Here is a 14,977-nt window from a genome sequence, read left to right as displayed (position 1 = left end):
AGCTCGACTCGAGTTCGAACAAAATTCGAGCTCGAGTTTTCTAAGTCAAGTTGAGCTCCAGCTGTACAACCCTAAGTGTGTGGGCTAAAAGTTGTTTGTTCTCCTTGAGCTCAACCTGAGTAGGACTAGGTCAAGTCAGACCAACTTGTTAGCCAACAGGTAAAGGGTCGTCTAGGGTTGTTTAGTTAATGGAACAGGTTCTTCTCTTCCCAATTTTTAGGGGAAGTAAGTTTAAGTGTTGAAATGTCTTGTCTCGTCTACTAGCGTTCATTATTTATAATACTTCCGGAGCTAATGAGACTATCTTAGTGAAATTTAACTGTCTCAATTCACGAGCAATCGAACCAAAAACTGTTGCTAAAAAGACTTTTAGGTAAACTCATTTTTCTTGCCATTCAAATGCTCATCAAACAGAGTTTTGGAAGTAAAATCATTTTTCGCTTCTACAAATGAGTTTTGAGGTGTCATCCAAACACCCCCTTCAACTTGGAGCGAGTCAGGTGAGTGTCCCGGAAAACTTTACATGATATAGAGCCTCTTTCTTCCTATTCTTTATCCACAGGCCGGGCCAGCAGTGGTGGAGTCACATGTAGTCTGGTGTGGGCAGTTGCCCACACGAGCCTCTTTAACTATTTACTTTTATATACATATAAGTGCTTCTCTAGATACAATTATTTCTACATGGGTGCTCCTCCAGCCAATTTTTCTGGTTCTGCCACTGCCAACCAACTATCGAATTCGATGATGTTGAAGAGGACATTCATTTTGGGCCAAATATGCGACTAGGAGGAAGGAGATACTCCCAACATGTCGAAGCACATCCTCCTTTCCCCCTAGATGTGACTGGAATTGCCATTGCTTGAACAACCCAACTTCAATGGATTAGTAACAGTATAGGCAATTCTCCACCTTAATATATCTGACCTAATATTTAATTTTAATCTTCATCTACAAGAGCTTTTCAATTAAGGCAGGGGTGGAGCCAGGGGGGGCCTAGCACCACCTCAATTTTTTTTTAAATTTAAATTTGTGAAAATTTTACTAGTTTTATATAAAAATTTTGAAAAATGATATTTCCGTCCCTCTCAAAATTTGAAAACTTTAAATTTCAAAACATTTTGAATACTGAAGTGATTTAGAACTTAAGTGGGTTTCCTTCCAAGTTCCAAATCGAATCCATGGACATCCCCAAGGCATGAGGCTCATAGAGTATGCATCTTATTTGTTTAGAAACTTATTTTTCATAGAAAATTATTTCAAATCTATACAAATTAGTTCTAATTTCATGGATAGCGTCATATTTGTGTTGATAAACATGCTTCAAAACCGAACCACTTGGGGATTTTCTACATTTCAAACTTCAGAAGCGTCAACTTATATACACTTCTGCTGTTGTTGGTCGTTCGCCTCTGTCTCCAAAAATTACTTTTCTTTTGTGCATCGCTTGTCCTCTAGTGACTGCATTATTTTACGACAAATATCTTATTTCAAACTTACAACAAACGATAACTAAGATTATTAATTTATAAACTACAAGTTAAATAAACAAGGAGTTGTTTTGACTAATGTTTTGGTTGTTGCGGCAATTTCTTGCCGCCGTAAGAAGAAGACGCAAATAGAAGATTTAGGAAATTTAGTGGAGAAGAGAGAGAAAAAAAAAGTTTTTAAATTGGTTGTTAACCTCCTGCTTATCTAGAAAAATAGTTTTTTTATAGCTAAATTGGTTGTGAATGGACCAAAAATATTTAAAGATATATAGAAGTTAATTAAAAATAAAAAGTATTGCATATTTTAAAATAGTTAAAATCTAACGCATCGAACTCTTGAGTAGGTTACCAATTAAATTAGTCACCAATCCGATTCAAACAGGCCAATTCAGGCTGTTGACTGCGATGTATACGTAAGCTACAACTGATATAGAGTCAAGGCAATATGCGCCAAATGACTTGACGTAGATGATAGTTGGACAGCCAGAGAGTTGACGTCTTTCTTCACAAGAGAGAGATTCGGAGCACAATATGCAAAATGGTAGGCGAAGAAGTAACCAAACCAAGGTTGATGGGTCCCCTGCAGATCTAAATTTCTGGAGTCTATGGTTGTTGGACCCATCAACCAGAGCACTCTTGATATGGATGCATGTCCATTCCTTAACACATTGAGAGAGAGAGAGAGGGGTTGGCCAACAGACTCTTTATAAGAAGACCCTTCTAAGCAGTAGGGCTTATCCCCTGTGAGACCTGCACCCTTTGGAGGGGAGACAGAGACAGAGACAGAGACAGTGAGAGAGAGATGAGGAGCCTTCTGTTTATATTACCATTCTTGTTGTGCTTTCTTTCTGTGAACTCTCAGAAGGATGGCTGTAGTTCCAATCTGGCTCTGAGCTCATCTCTCTCCTTCAACACCACTTCACTCAGTTGCCAATCAGTTTGGAGCTCCGAAGACTTCATCCTAAGAGTAAGTGCAAACTAAACTAAACTCCATCCTGCGTATTCATACAGTGAACCGTCGACCGTATATTATGTGTGTATGTATGTATGTGCAGTATCAGGAGACTAAGCCAGGGCTCTGGAGCTTCGTGCTGTCAGCACCAGACTCAAATTCATGGGTGGGGATCGGATTCTCGAGCAGCGGCCGGATGCCGGGGACCAGCGCCGTCGTAGGCTGGCCGACGGGAAGCGGTGCCGGAATGATCAAACAGTACTCCTTGAGCGGATACAGCCAGTCGGCGGTGCAGCCGGACCAGGGCGACCTGGACTTGGTGAACCCGGTGTTCGTGTCCGAGTCTTCGAGGGTGTACCTAGCCTTTCAGCTCAAGGCGGCCACGCCTCTGTCTTCGCTGGTATATGCAGTAGGACCAAGGGGTGATATTCCGGACGTCTTCGGAATGCTGGACCAGCACAGATCCTACGTCTCCACTACTTTGGACTTCTCCAAAGGTATATATCGTTATTTCCTTTCTAATAAGGGCTAACTTGATCATCTTTTTTATGAATCTCAAATGAGGTAAAATTAGGGGAGCTGTCAAACTCTAACTATGATCCATACTAGATCGAACCAACTACCCATCCTACTTTCTTTTTTAATATACTCCAAAAGTTGAAGTATAGTGGTGGAACACTAGTTCTATTGAGACAGATTTATGGGATACTCTCATATTGTTCTTGATGGTAAACGACGTCTCTGATAAACACCTAAAAATTGACCGTTTATAGTGTTACAGTAACAAAGTGAATTTAAAATTTTAACTTTTGGCCTCCTTCAACTAAAAGGTTCTCTAGCCAACCAACTAAAGCCTAACTACCATTTTTTTTCTAAAGTAGATTGAATCTGTCCAATAGTAGGGCCTCCCCTTTAAGGACAAAAGTATAAAAGTTTATAAAATTTTTCCCCAAATAACCATTTTACTACTAAAAAGAAGAGAGATACCAAAAACTAAAAAGGAACATCCCTCAAGGCGCAGTTAGGTGTCGATGCTATGTGGGCAATTGCCCATACGAACCTACAAAAAAATGTTTATTTTCACATTTACACATTGATTATGTCTTTTAAAAATTTAAAATTTTATAACCAATGCCCCTTGATCAGAATTTTCTACATCCACCCTTGCAACTACTAATATCGACTCGGCGCTCGGTACAATCTTTTGCCGCCTCGCCTTTGATATGAATGTTGTCTCGTGAACGCATATACTTTGCATACCGCGTTCGTTCCCTCCCTCACTTGAGACTTTAATTTGCTCCCCTAGCGAAACGTCCTTCGGCGAGCCCAAATGCGTCTGGAGGATCTGATGACAATGGATTCGATTCCGGCAGCCGCTCAGGGGACTTCGGTGGCGGCTCCAGTGGCGGCTCCGGTGACGGTCTGCGCGACTTCGACGGCCGCTCCCGGACCTCGCTTGCCTCTGGAGGTTCTTCATCTTTCACGGTGAAAAGGACTCACGGGGTTCTCAACGTCTTGGCTTGGGTCATTCTCCTACCCCTCGGTATCATAGCGGCTAGACACTACAAGCACCATGATCCGAGCTGGTTCTATTCGCACCTGGCTCTTCAGATGACCGCGTTCGGCTTGGCCATCGCCGGATTTCTCACGGGACTTAGTTTACAAGGCCAGTTTAATGTTGCAGACGGACATAAGGTTCTCGGGATTTTGGCCTTTGGCCTTGCTTGCGTTCAGGTACTTACGACAATTGATCTATATACATCCAGTTTAAAGCTTTCCATATAATCAAATCTTATTAGTCGATGCTCCGTGTCGCCATTTTCTTTTTCTTCAATAGTTTACCTTTCACATGTTCACCCCATGATCGATTCTCTGCAACCTCAAATGCAAGATAAGAGACTAAACTTTCAGAGTATTATAGAAACCAGTTTTTTTTTTTGTTGTATTTTAATCAATGTTCTTCCTTCTTTGTATCTTCACAAAAATTTTGTGAGTTGTTGATAATATTTCTTTTGTTACACAGGTTACGGCACTTCTGATCCGGCCAGACAAGACATCTAAGTTCAGGAGATACTGGAACTGGTACCACCACTGGGTTGGAAGAATTGCGCTTCTGCTTGGCTTGATCAACGTCTTCTACGGCGTCAAAGCGGCGAGAGAACCAAAGTCGTGGTACGAATACCTTGGCATTGTTCTTGCAATCTTAGGCTCGGGTTCAGCTGTTCTGGAAGTTAAGAGCATCTACTCGAAATATTTTCAGTAGCCTTGACGATTTGCAAGCTTGCTTTTCACCGGTTTTTCCTTTTTTCTTCCGTCCCTCTTTGTTATCACCCCCGTCGTTATGTACTTTTGTACTTCTTTCATTCAGCAGAATGAGCAGTATGCTATGATCCGAATCATTGATGCTTCGTCTACGGCCAAATCGCTCATCGTTTTAGTTATCATATAAAAGTAGGAATACCAACTTTAATTATCTTGTAAAGATGCATTAAAGTGATCTTTATGAGGCATTTGCTGACGAGAACACTCCAAAAGTCTGCAGAGAATTTAAGGGGCTCAATCTAATTGGGTAATCTAATTGGGTCAATGTCACTCAGACTTGGATATATCTTTAATTATATCTAATTTTTCAAATATTCATATGTTTGGATTCAAATTCGAATAAATAAAAGTCAATATTTGAATTTGAAATCCAATTTTTATATTTATATCTGAATATGAGTTTGATTTTGCCAATTTTCAAAATTTAATAGTATTAGATACTAGATATTTATCTAAAAATGAATCTGATTTGAATCTGCATCCGAACCTGATCGGATAATATGTATATTCGAATCTGAATCATATTGGATGCCATTTATTAAATCCGAATTCGATTCGATTTCTTAATCAGATATTAATTTTTTTTTCTCGGGACCAAATCAGTCAAATATTCAATTCAAATCAGATATAGAGGTTCAAAAACCATCGTGTAGGTACTACCTCACATTATTCTTAGAAGTTAAAAAATGTATCATGAATTCATCAGGGCGTTTTTGAAGTTCGTTAAAACCTTGAAAGGCACAAGGGTACGACGTTAAAAAGGATGTTAAAGGTTTATAACAAAAAGGGTTTCTCCTAAGTAAACATGTCCATGAGTGTTCCGGTTACCAAACGCCCTATTTTGCTATTTCTTTTCATGCAATAATAAATAGACCAAAAGCTCCTTCAAATTAAAGGTCATTAATTTTGCCTTTCTAGCATTCCCAATTCGCAGACGCAAACGAATCAATTTTAGGGCCAACCTAAAGTATTTGAATCGTGAAACCATAGTCTGAATATGAGATTAACTACATTTCAAATTTGTTCAATGAGCCGATTTAATTTGGATTGCAACGACCATCTGATATTGGAGTTGGTTTGCATTCAATCAACAATAGATGCTGGTTGCTGAGGCAAGTTTTTGTATACACAACAACAAAAAATGCTTTTAGTTATATATAAAAACTTAAAAGAAGTCATTTGTCCACAAAAAAAATTGTAAAATAATATTGTTTACATATAAAAATATTACATGACGTTAAATCAATCTCAGCGACCGTTTGCATGACGATCGACAGCAGTTATTGCTGGAAAAATCGGAGAACCAGAATTTTGACTTGGACTCTTTAGGGACGTGTTTGATGTTTTGGAATTTTGATTTAATAATAAAAATTTCAGAATCATAATTCTTTCTCAAACTATAATGGACTCAAAATTATAGGTTTCAGTTTCCCAATTTCGAAAACAAAATACTTAGTTTATTTAATAATTCCAATTTCTTAAAAATTGAGCATTTTGATTCTAAAATTATATGATTCTAGGTATATTGCAATCGCCTAATGAAACTATAATGAACTCTAAAATCTGCTTTCGTAAGCTGAATCCATTCTGAATTTGATTTTTTTACGTTCACATTCATCCGAATCTGAATCTGAATTTTGAACCGGATCTACTCGATTTTCAAAATGTAAGGGTGTTGGATTTAGGATATTTGTTCAAAACTAAATCAGATCCACATATGAATCCGATGGGATATTTATATATATCCAAATGTGAATCTGAATCCAATCAGGTGTCATTTCTTAAATCTGAATCTGACCCGACTTTTTAATCTGATATTAATTTTTTTTTATATCCAATTTTTGCAAGATCCAGTTCCTAAAAGTGAATTCTTCTATTCCGACAAATCTAGAACAGCCCAATAGGTATGGAAGTAGTGCCACAAAATTTTTGGTTACAAGGTGGAGGTTTAAATTGTTTGGCAGTAAGCGAAATATGAATGTCTTTAGTTCTCTCATCAAAATTAAGACACTGAAATTAGGTTTGGAAGCATGATGTAGTATTGCAAGTTATGTATTCCAACATGCTACTTAACAATCTAAAGCTTCCTCCTCCATATGTGTACAAACCATAGCCCCGCTACTATGCAAATAGAATAATTTCATACACATTTTGGTGCTTGACCTTTAAAAGATCAAGCTTTTATAGTAATTTAAATTTAATGTTCATTGTTTGGATCACTTCTCATGATTGCAGGAGAAGCAGAACCTTCACCCAGGCGAATGGTGTTCACTTTAGCTTCTTTATGCTTTTTGGCCTTTTGGGCCCATCCTACCAGGCTTTCTTGTACGTGCTCATGAAACATTGCCCTCTTGAATGAACTTCCCATCTTTACAAAAGAGGGAAAAACAAAAGTAAATAAAGGAGAATACCTTCTAAAAACATAGATGTACAAGTGAGTAATAAAAGCAATACGAAAATAATAGATCACCTGGGTGACAATTGCATATAGTGGCAAAGTGCTGAAGCTACAAAGTACTTGAACAATCATTCTGCACATGTTCAAAACATAAAATGTTTGTAACCATGGTAGGAGCACATTTGAAGAGAGAGAGAGAGAGAGCCAATAAAATGGGAATGCATAACAAAATTTGAGGACAAGAAGTCTCCTAGATACAAGAACAAACTGTAAAAACAAAATAAAAGAACGAAATATACAAGACAACAACACAATAAAACATAATAAGTGGAATGGGGAGAGAGAGAAAGTACCCAATGACAAGTCTGGGAGCAATAAGGTTGGTATTTCCCATGATGCATGAATCACGACCAAACATGAACTGTGTACACCAAAAAGTCATTACGTTGAAATGATGCATATACAAGTACCCATTTAAAATCTAACAAATGGAATTCCAGTTTGGTAGTTGTTAGATAAGTGTTTCCTCAAGGTTCTTACCAGTGACCAAAAGAAAAAAGCAATTTCAAATGCATTTTGAAAGAGGATGAAATGAATCATGTGGAGGACAAGTCGAGGCTTATGAAACCAAAAGTGATCGTCTGAAAGCTGGACTATCAAATCTCCTTCTATAGCTGTGTGTTTGTTGACAACATCTCTTGCAAGTTGGGTAATTACATGCTCCAATTTAGTACCTACTACAAGTAGGAGCTGAAAAAACACAGAGACAAATCTTGTTAGTTTTTGTTACGTAAATTAACTCATGCTCCAGTTGAGCAATGTTAATAATTTATTTACTTATTTTTTCCTTCAAATTCATTAATGTGAATTCCTCTAACTGGTCAGAGTCTTCCTTGTATATAATTATTTTGTAGTAGATTGATATTTCTCCTTTTCAAGCCTTAACGAAGGCATAAGATGAGAAGAATGAAAAATGGAGATGAAAAAACCATGTCATGATATGGATATTAATGTGTATCATTCTCAAGAAACAATACATTCTCAAAGATGTGAATTATGCTAAGCAACATTCTCCTATTCCAAAATATTATGATGTAGCGTAAACTTTTCTTGTAAATATTAATCTTTGCTAGAGTGCTCATGGTCCCTTCTGTGGCTACAACTGGAATTCATGGAATACAAGTTAAATAAATCTCTTGTTCAAAACTTTTTCAACTATATGAGGACCTTGAACAACTCGAAACTAAAGAGGTAGAGTACTATGGTAATATCTTGGTTTCACTATTTGTTGCAAATGTTATACAACCAATTATTTACTTGTGTTTTCATGTTTACTGCCTCTTATCATGCAATTGATGGTAAAGTTATTCTATTAGGCAATATTGTTAGTAAGAGATGAAAGTTACGCAAACAAATAAAAATATAGACCTAATTATATTAAATGTTGATGACAGATTCTCTAAGTATTTCACATGTAAACTTTTACAATACTGAAGCTCATGCATTAAGTATTGCATGAAGAAATCACATCTATAAGTACTTAATGTAATGTGGGTGCCATGTACATGTAGAATAATGCACATGTAGACCCTTTAAGCTAATCAATGAATAGTTATGCCAATTATGCCTAAAGACATGCAAAATATTAAGAAACATACATATATTGTATCAATCAAATTGATATATTGTTTGATCAACAAATAAACAATCAAAGGTCAGAAATTCACATTTAATGAACATTTTGATGAAATATATTATTGAAGAATTTCTTACTAGTAGAGGAATAAATGCCATCCAAAAGTACATGTTCCATCCTGAAACATTGAAAAACAATTAATTTAGTGACATAAAAATTAAATCTATTGATACATGCACTTGATAATGCAAATCATAAAGAAAGGTGGAAGATTGTTAAAATCCTTTTATGAGATGCTTATGAACTAACTGCTTTTGGCACAAAAAACGCAACAAATCCTTGCCATTTACAATGTAGAAGGTTTCCCTCACTAACAAACCATTAATGAACTTAAAATTTTCATTGTTAATGAGGAACTGGAATATCCTTCATAGCATATGTGATTCCCTTTGGGCAAGGATAACCATAGCATAAACTGCATCATATGACATTAATATGTCAAATTGAAAAATGTTTTCTATGGCAAACAATGTTTTGACATATACCATGGTGTTCATAAAATATTTTCTTCTAATTAAAAGCAGAAATGAATAATCAATAACATGTTTACTCAATTGGTTCACATCCCATTAATCTATCCCACAAAGAAAGATTTCCAAGGACACAAGATAGTCAAAGAGATGCATAGTGCAATAGAAATAACCTCAACTATAGTAGCATCCACTAGGTCACATAGACAATGTTGGTTGAAACTTGGACAAAATAAATTTTTAATGCATTTAAGAATATTTGAAACTTGCAACTTTATCCTGAAAGGATTTCATGTGGAATTCATCATAACAAAATTATCAATTGTTAATGGATGCAAGTAATGCAAAAGTCAGTAAAGAACAAAGTTTTTACATTCCCTATTTAGTTGCAACTCTAGATGAAACCAGAATCAACATTTAAAAAGTAAAATAATGGAGTCATCTCCTACTGGTTGGGTTATTTGTTCTTCACCATCATGTTCCAAACTATATGAAAGTTAGTTATTCATAGTTATTATTGTCACATGTTCATTAGGGCATACATTTGTGATATTTGGCAGTAAGAAGTAGGGAGATTTATCTTAGGTCAATGAAAATTTCCTTTTCCAAAATGAAAATTGTTTTATGAGAAAAAGATCTAGAAGTCTCTGAAATGTTATTTATGCAATAAATTTGTAATATAGTGTCCATTTTCCTTTTCAGTGTCAATAACATTTGTTTACGCCAATATAAGAACTATGATAGTTTATATAAAATTGAAAAGCATTATTGAAGTTATGAAACTTACCATTGACATTCAATAACAAGAAGATCACCACAAATATCCAAAGAGACCAACTGGTAAAAAGAAAAAGGGAAGAAAAACAAACATCTATTATTGTTAGAATGTGCCAATGGGAACATAATCTATGTACATTGAGAAGTTACATCAAGATACCTTATCCCGACAACTTTCTTAAAATCCACTTCAAGTGCTCGAACCATGTATTTGTGAAAATTGAACTTTGGGTTTCCTTGGCAATGTTTCTATAATAAGAACAAGCAAATATTATTCTAGAAATATATTAGATGGCATAATATTTTAGCTACATGTATTAGCAAAAACTTTCCCAAACATTCACCTGAATGAATCCTAGTCTTAATGTGATGTAGTCAGACTTTGTAACGCCAGGATAGAATTGCTTTAGAAAAGAAGTCTGAAGGACAACAAAATATTTAGTTAAAGTAGTCAGTTGGATGAAGTTCAATAGTAAAACAGAAAAATGCTCATTACTAATATAAGCCTACTACCCCGTCAAATAAAAAGTGACCTTCTATCTCCTAATTATAATAAGTAATAGCTAGTATCTCCATGGTTAACACAAGAATGTTTACAATGTCAGTCAACATTGTGATGGTGATGCATTCTACTATTCTGATAGCTACATCTACAAAGTATTGTGGTTAATGGAGGGAAACTTGAGTGAGTGAGAGGGTTGTCCCACTACACCCAAAGCCAAAACTTTTTCTCACCTTATCGGTTTATCCCATTGCCTCCAAGGTCTAAGGCTATGTCTATACCTAGTTTGGGCTTATATATATATATATATAAGGGAGAGAGATTCGAAAGAGGCTTAAGTCCTCTTTCTTTCCCTCTGCTTTAGGGTTTAGGGCTGCTTCGGGACCTAAACAAACAAAGTACGCCTATTAACTAGAGTATCATGCATCTACTATTGTACTTCAGATGATTAGTCCTTACAAGAATGGAACTAAAGACTGAACTTTCACTGATCTGCCAATCAGACCTTTGTCAGATTTTTTTATGATATACATTTAGTATATCAAAACACGTAAAATAGAAATTTAACCTTATGGGGTTCCGTAATATACCAACCAACTTAAGATGAGGAGATGGCCCACAGAGTGTTCCTTAATAAATGCATGCTGCCGGACGCTAGTGAATTCACTTCCTGTCTCTGCAAAACATGTAGTCGCTTCATAATAAGCAAGGCACAACCGCATCTCGTTGGACTCATGAAATCAACAACTACTACATAATTTTTACTTCGCTGCCTTTTTAAATTAGGAGATCATGATACCTTTCACACTGTCCTCACTTGTGATGGACTCCTCCCATCTTTTCCATTGGCGCATCTGACATTAATACATTGCATGGATTGAATAAAATAACTCGTTATCAATTGAGCATGCCCTTTTCGACCATCCTTCTTAGAAGCAAGTGAAATCTTAGATCAGTGAAACCACATTCACATACATCAGTGAATGTCATAAACTCATAAGTACACATGCAGTGGCAAAAACTGAAACTTAGATTAGAGAGCGCATGCATGTATAGTAAAATGATGATAAACAATGGTTCATATATGGAACTTATATACAATATGTTTAAAAAATATATAATCATTTTAAGGCAATGGAGTGACCACATACTATGAAATAGATATAAAACTTCAACAGCTGAGCAGTCGAAAACCAGTTTATAGAAGAAGTTAGTATGAACCATATGATATCAAGGACAGTTACCCTACATACGAATCCCTTCATTAATAAACACTGACGATGATTTTATTTTCCATCGGTTTAAAAATTGGTAATATTTCAGCATAATACATGCTAAAAGAGCGAGAGAGATGGGAATAGAAGCAAACGATATCCAATTTCAATAGGTGATGTATGGGCAAAAATATTGCAACTTCCTCTTAGAGTTATAATTACCTTTAAACCTCCTAAAATGATGGTGGTAGCACTGAATATTACGTGAGCAACCGCCAGTATGAAGATAAAAATATGTATTTCATGTATGGCCGACAGAGACAGCAATTGAACCTTCCCCTATTGTAAAAAAAAAAAAATGCCATTCATTAGATGATTAGAAGAAAACACACACACGTACACGCACACACACACATATATATATATAGTCAGTCGGCTACTTAATGTTACTGTATGGTTAAAATTTTTAAAATCTAACACCAAAAACCTTTAGCCATAAAATATTAGCAATGATTAATGATGTGTTTAGTAGCACTTTGTAGTGTTCTAGTGATAGTTTTGTGGCGTTTTTAGTGGCAAATTTCAAATATTAATTAGTCATCTAACAACATCCGGCAGCCAGCTGATTTTAATTTCCTTATATATATACATATATAATTTATCTATTTATATTTATACTGTAGATCATGAGGTCCCAATATAAGAGATAACGTTTCTTGTGTATTGCAAGCTTGTATTTGTGAATCTGGATTTTTATTTGCTGAAAAATGTGTTTTAATTAATTTTTTTCTTTTGGTCTGGAATTTGAGCACCTCACCTTTGGCAGAACATATGCAAGTAAAATTGGCTGTTCTATTACACATCTAACATATGGTTCGCAAACAGACTTGGTCAGGGTTGGCCCGATGCCCGAAACCCAAGCGGAAGCCTAGGCCCTAGCCTGATACCCGATACCTCAGCCTAAGCAGCCCAATTAAAATTAAAAAATATTTAAATATAAAGTAAAATTATTTAAATATAAAATATATTTTTAATAATAAAATATATATTATTATTATTAAAAAAAACTAATCAAGCTCACTTGGCTGGCTTTTTCGGGCTCGGGGGCCCTTTGGTAGAGAGTTATTTCAAGACTTGGGTGAGAAGCAAGACACTCATCAACCAGCGTTCATGTTTCCTCTTTTTGCAGTTTAAAAAAGAAGCACCAATGAGGATCAAATTCGAACGAATCAAATGTGAACCAGGAAGAACCCATATTATACTCGAAGCCGACATTTAAATTTACAGTTTGACTCCGATCCAAGTTCGACGTTTAAATTCAAAACCGAGTCTAAGCCGGATTACGATCCTCCATGAGGAACCGGCTTTCAGATGTATAGATTTTGAATGATTATTTAAGATCAAATCAGGTGTTATTTCTTAAATCCGAAACCGCATGACTTCTTAATTGGATGTTAAAATTTTCATATATATCCAATTTATTTGAAGTAAAATGAATACATATCCAATCCAAATCTTATATATACTGATGCATATAAGTATATATATATATACCTTTCTTGCACAGACGTCAGTGGTTGCTGCCGCAGCAAGGAGGCGTCTCTTGTTACCCATGAAATTTGAAGCACTAAGATTGATTTGGTAATGCATTTGCTTTGGTGGGTTTGGATCTGCTGCTTTACATGGAAGCATGTATTTGGTGGCACTCTCGGGGATGCATATGCTGCTTGCTGCCCCTTGGAAGAGCGCAAGCATCAAGGAAATAAACCCTAACAGCATCAGTTCTGCAGAACAAAGTACGCAATCAATGTAAGTAAAGGTCAGTTTAATAGGAGAAGAGCAAAATCAAGAGCCTATAGAAATTAATGTGTGTGTATATATATATATATTCATGACTTTTCAAAGCCTAGAAGAGAAAAAATAGCAAAACAATAAAAACTAAAAAGTTTATCATGCATTCAATTGCACCCGTCAGTGTCGTTTCAAAAGAAGAACTAACAGAAATTACTACAGGCCTGAAATTTAAGAGGAAACAAACTGGGGTACCTTCCTTCACTTTAAGCAACGATTCATGAAGTGCCTTTCTATTCTTCTTCTTCCATCTCTGAAACAGCCAAAATGGATAAACTCTTCAACTAACTAACTAGATTGATAATTAACTCTGATCAATCTGAGCTGGTATCTGCCTTCGCAGAATTGTGGGGTGACAATGAAACAGACAAAGAGAGAATCCAATTAATTATGTTGAAGAAGATCGAGGCTTGATTACCTTGCCGAGATGATGAAGGATTCTCTCGACCAAGATGGAGATGAAGATGATGGCAGAACACACCAACGCTACGATCCAAGTCGGCGTCGTCTCCACACCACCTCCTCCTGAACCAGCAGCCATTCTCTCTCTCTCTCTCTCTCTCTCTGAAACAAGCCCATATTTATTATATATGACGATCAACCGCGCACGTCTAAGTTTCCGACGACTTCGTTTTCAATGTATATCAAAGGGGTCCTTCACTGCACTCCAAATGGATCAACCATGCACGTCTAATTCTCTGACATTTTTATGTTATTATTCAATGTTTTAGGTCTGGTATGCTCAATCACCTTTATGATAAATAGGCCCTACTTCATACATTATGGGCTTAAGATCAATCTTAAACAAGTCTAGTTAGCTTGAGAACCAATTAATAGGTTCGAGCCAACCAGAAACTTTTTTTTATGAAGACGGCCGAATTAAAGTTTTTTAAATTTTGATTAGGGCCGAAATATCATTTTTCGAAATTTTTATATAGAACAAGTAAATTTTTTTAAAAACTTACATGTAAATTTTTAATTTTTTTTTAATATGGGGACAAGGCTCATGCAGGTCCTACCTTGACTCCGCCCCTAGTTAGAGCTGAGATTATGAGCTTTGTCTTGTCTGTCTCTCCCCCTGGGGAAACCACTTTCTATGTAAAACCTTTAACCTTTAAGACTTTTTTTTATATATATAATAAGCTTTGTCTAATCATCATGCCCATATTAAAGCATAAATTTGAGCATGTTTAGGGGCTCATCTCCGAATTATATATGTATTAAGGAGGGCTAGGCATCTCTTTTGTCCCTCAAACCAAGTTCTAAGAATATTAGGACAGCCAGTGGTACTGGTGGAGTAGTATTCAC

The 14,977-nt window shown here is 36.0% G+C and overlaps 2 protein-coding genes across 2 annotated transcripts; one reads left to right on the top strand and one right to left on the bottom strand.

The window, feature by feature from the left end:
* Positions 1–2,240: 2,240 nt before the first annotated feature.
* On the top strand, positions 2,241–4,802 carry LOC116251330 (cytochrome b561 and DOMON domain-containing protein At3g07570-like). Its single transcript, XM_031625531.1, has 4 exons — positions 2,241–2,454; positions 2,543–2,936; positions 3,746–4,173; positions 4,463–4,802. The coding sequence occupies exons 1-4, from the start codon at positions 2,290–2,292 to the stop codon at positions 4,700–4,702; spliced, it is 1,227 nt and encodes a 408-aa protein (XP_031481391.1). The 5' UTR covers positions 2,241–2,289; the 3' UTR covers positions 4,703–4,802.
* A 2,156-nt stretch (positions 4,803–6,958) lies between these two features.
* On the bottom strand, positions 6,959–14,210 carry LOC116250375 (MLO-like protein 1). The gene is made up of 14 exons (XM_031624003.1): positions 14,088–14,210; positions 13,865–13,922; positions 13,373–13,602; positions 12,041–12,157; positions 11,404–11,458; positions 11,195–11,280; positions 10,447–10,521; positions 10,263–10,351; positions 10,113–10,162; positions 8,933–8,973; positions 7,700–7,909; positions 7,513–7,580; positions 7,232–7,292; positions 6,959–7,129 (listed from the first exon to the last, which is right to left on the bottom strand). The coding sequence occupies exons 1-14, from the start codon at positions 14,208–14,210 to the stop codon at positions 6,959–6,961; spliced, it is 1,434 nt and encodes a 477-aa protein (XP_031479863.1).
* Between the last annotated feature and the right edge of the window lie 767 nt (positions 14,211–14,977).

This window comes from Nymphaea colorata, chromosome 3 (assembly GCF_008831285.2).
Source record: "Nymphaea colorata isolate Beijing-Zhang1983 chromosome 3, ASM883128v2, whole genome shotgun sequence".
In the NCBI taxonomy this organism is placed as follows: Eukaryota; Viridiplantae; Streptophyta; class Magnoliopsida; order Nymphaeales; family Nymphaeaceae; genus Nymphaea; species Nymphaea colorata.
The sequence above is the reverse complement of the archived record's forward strand: the minus strand, read 5'-3'. Positions and strand labels throughout refer to the sequence as shown.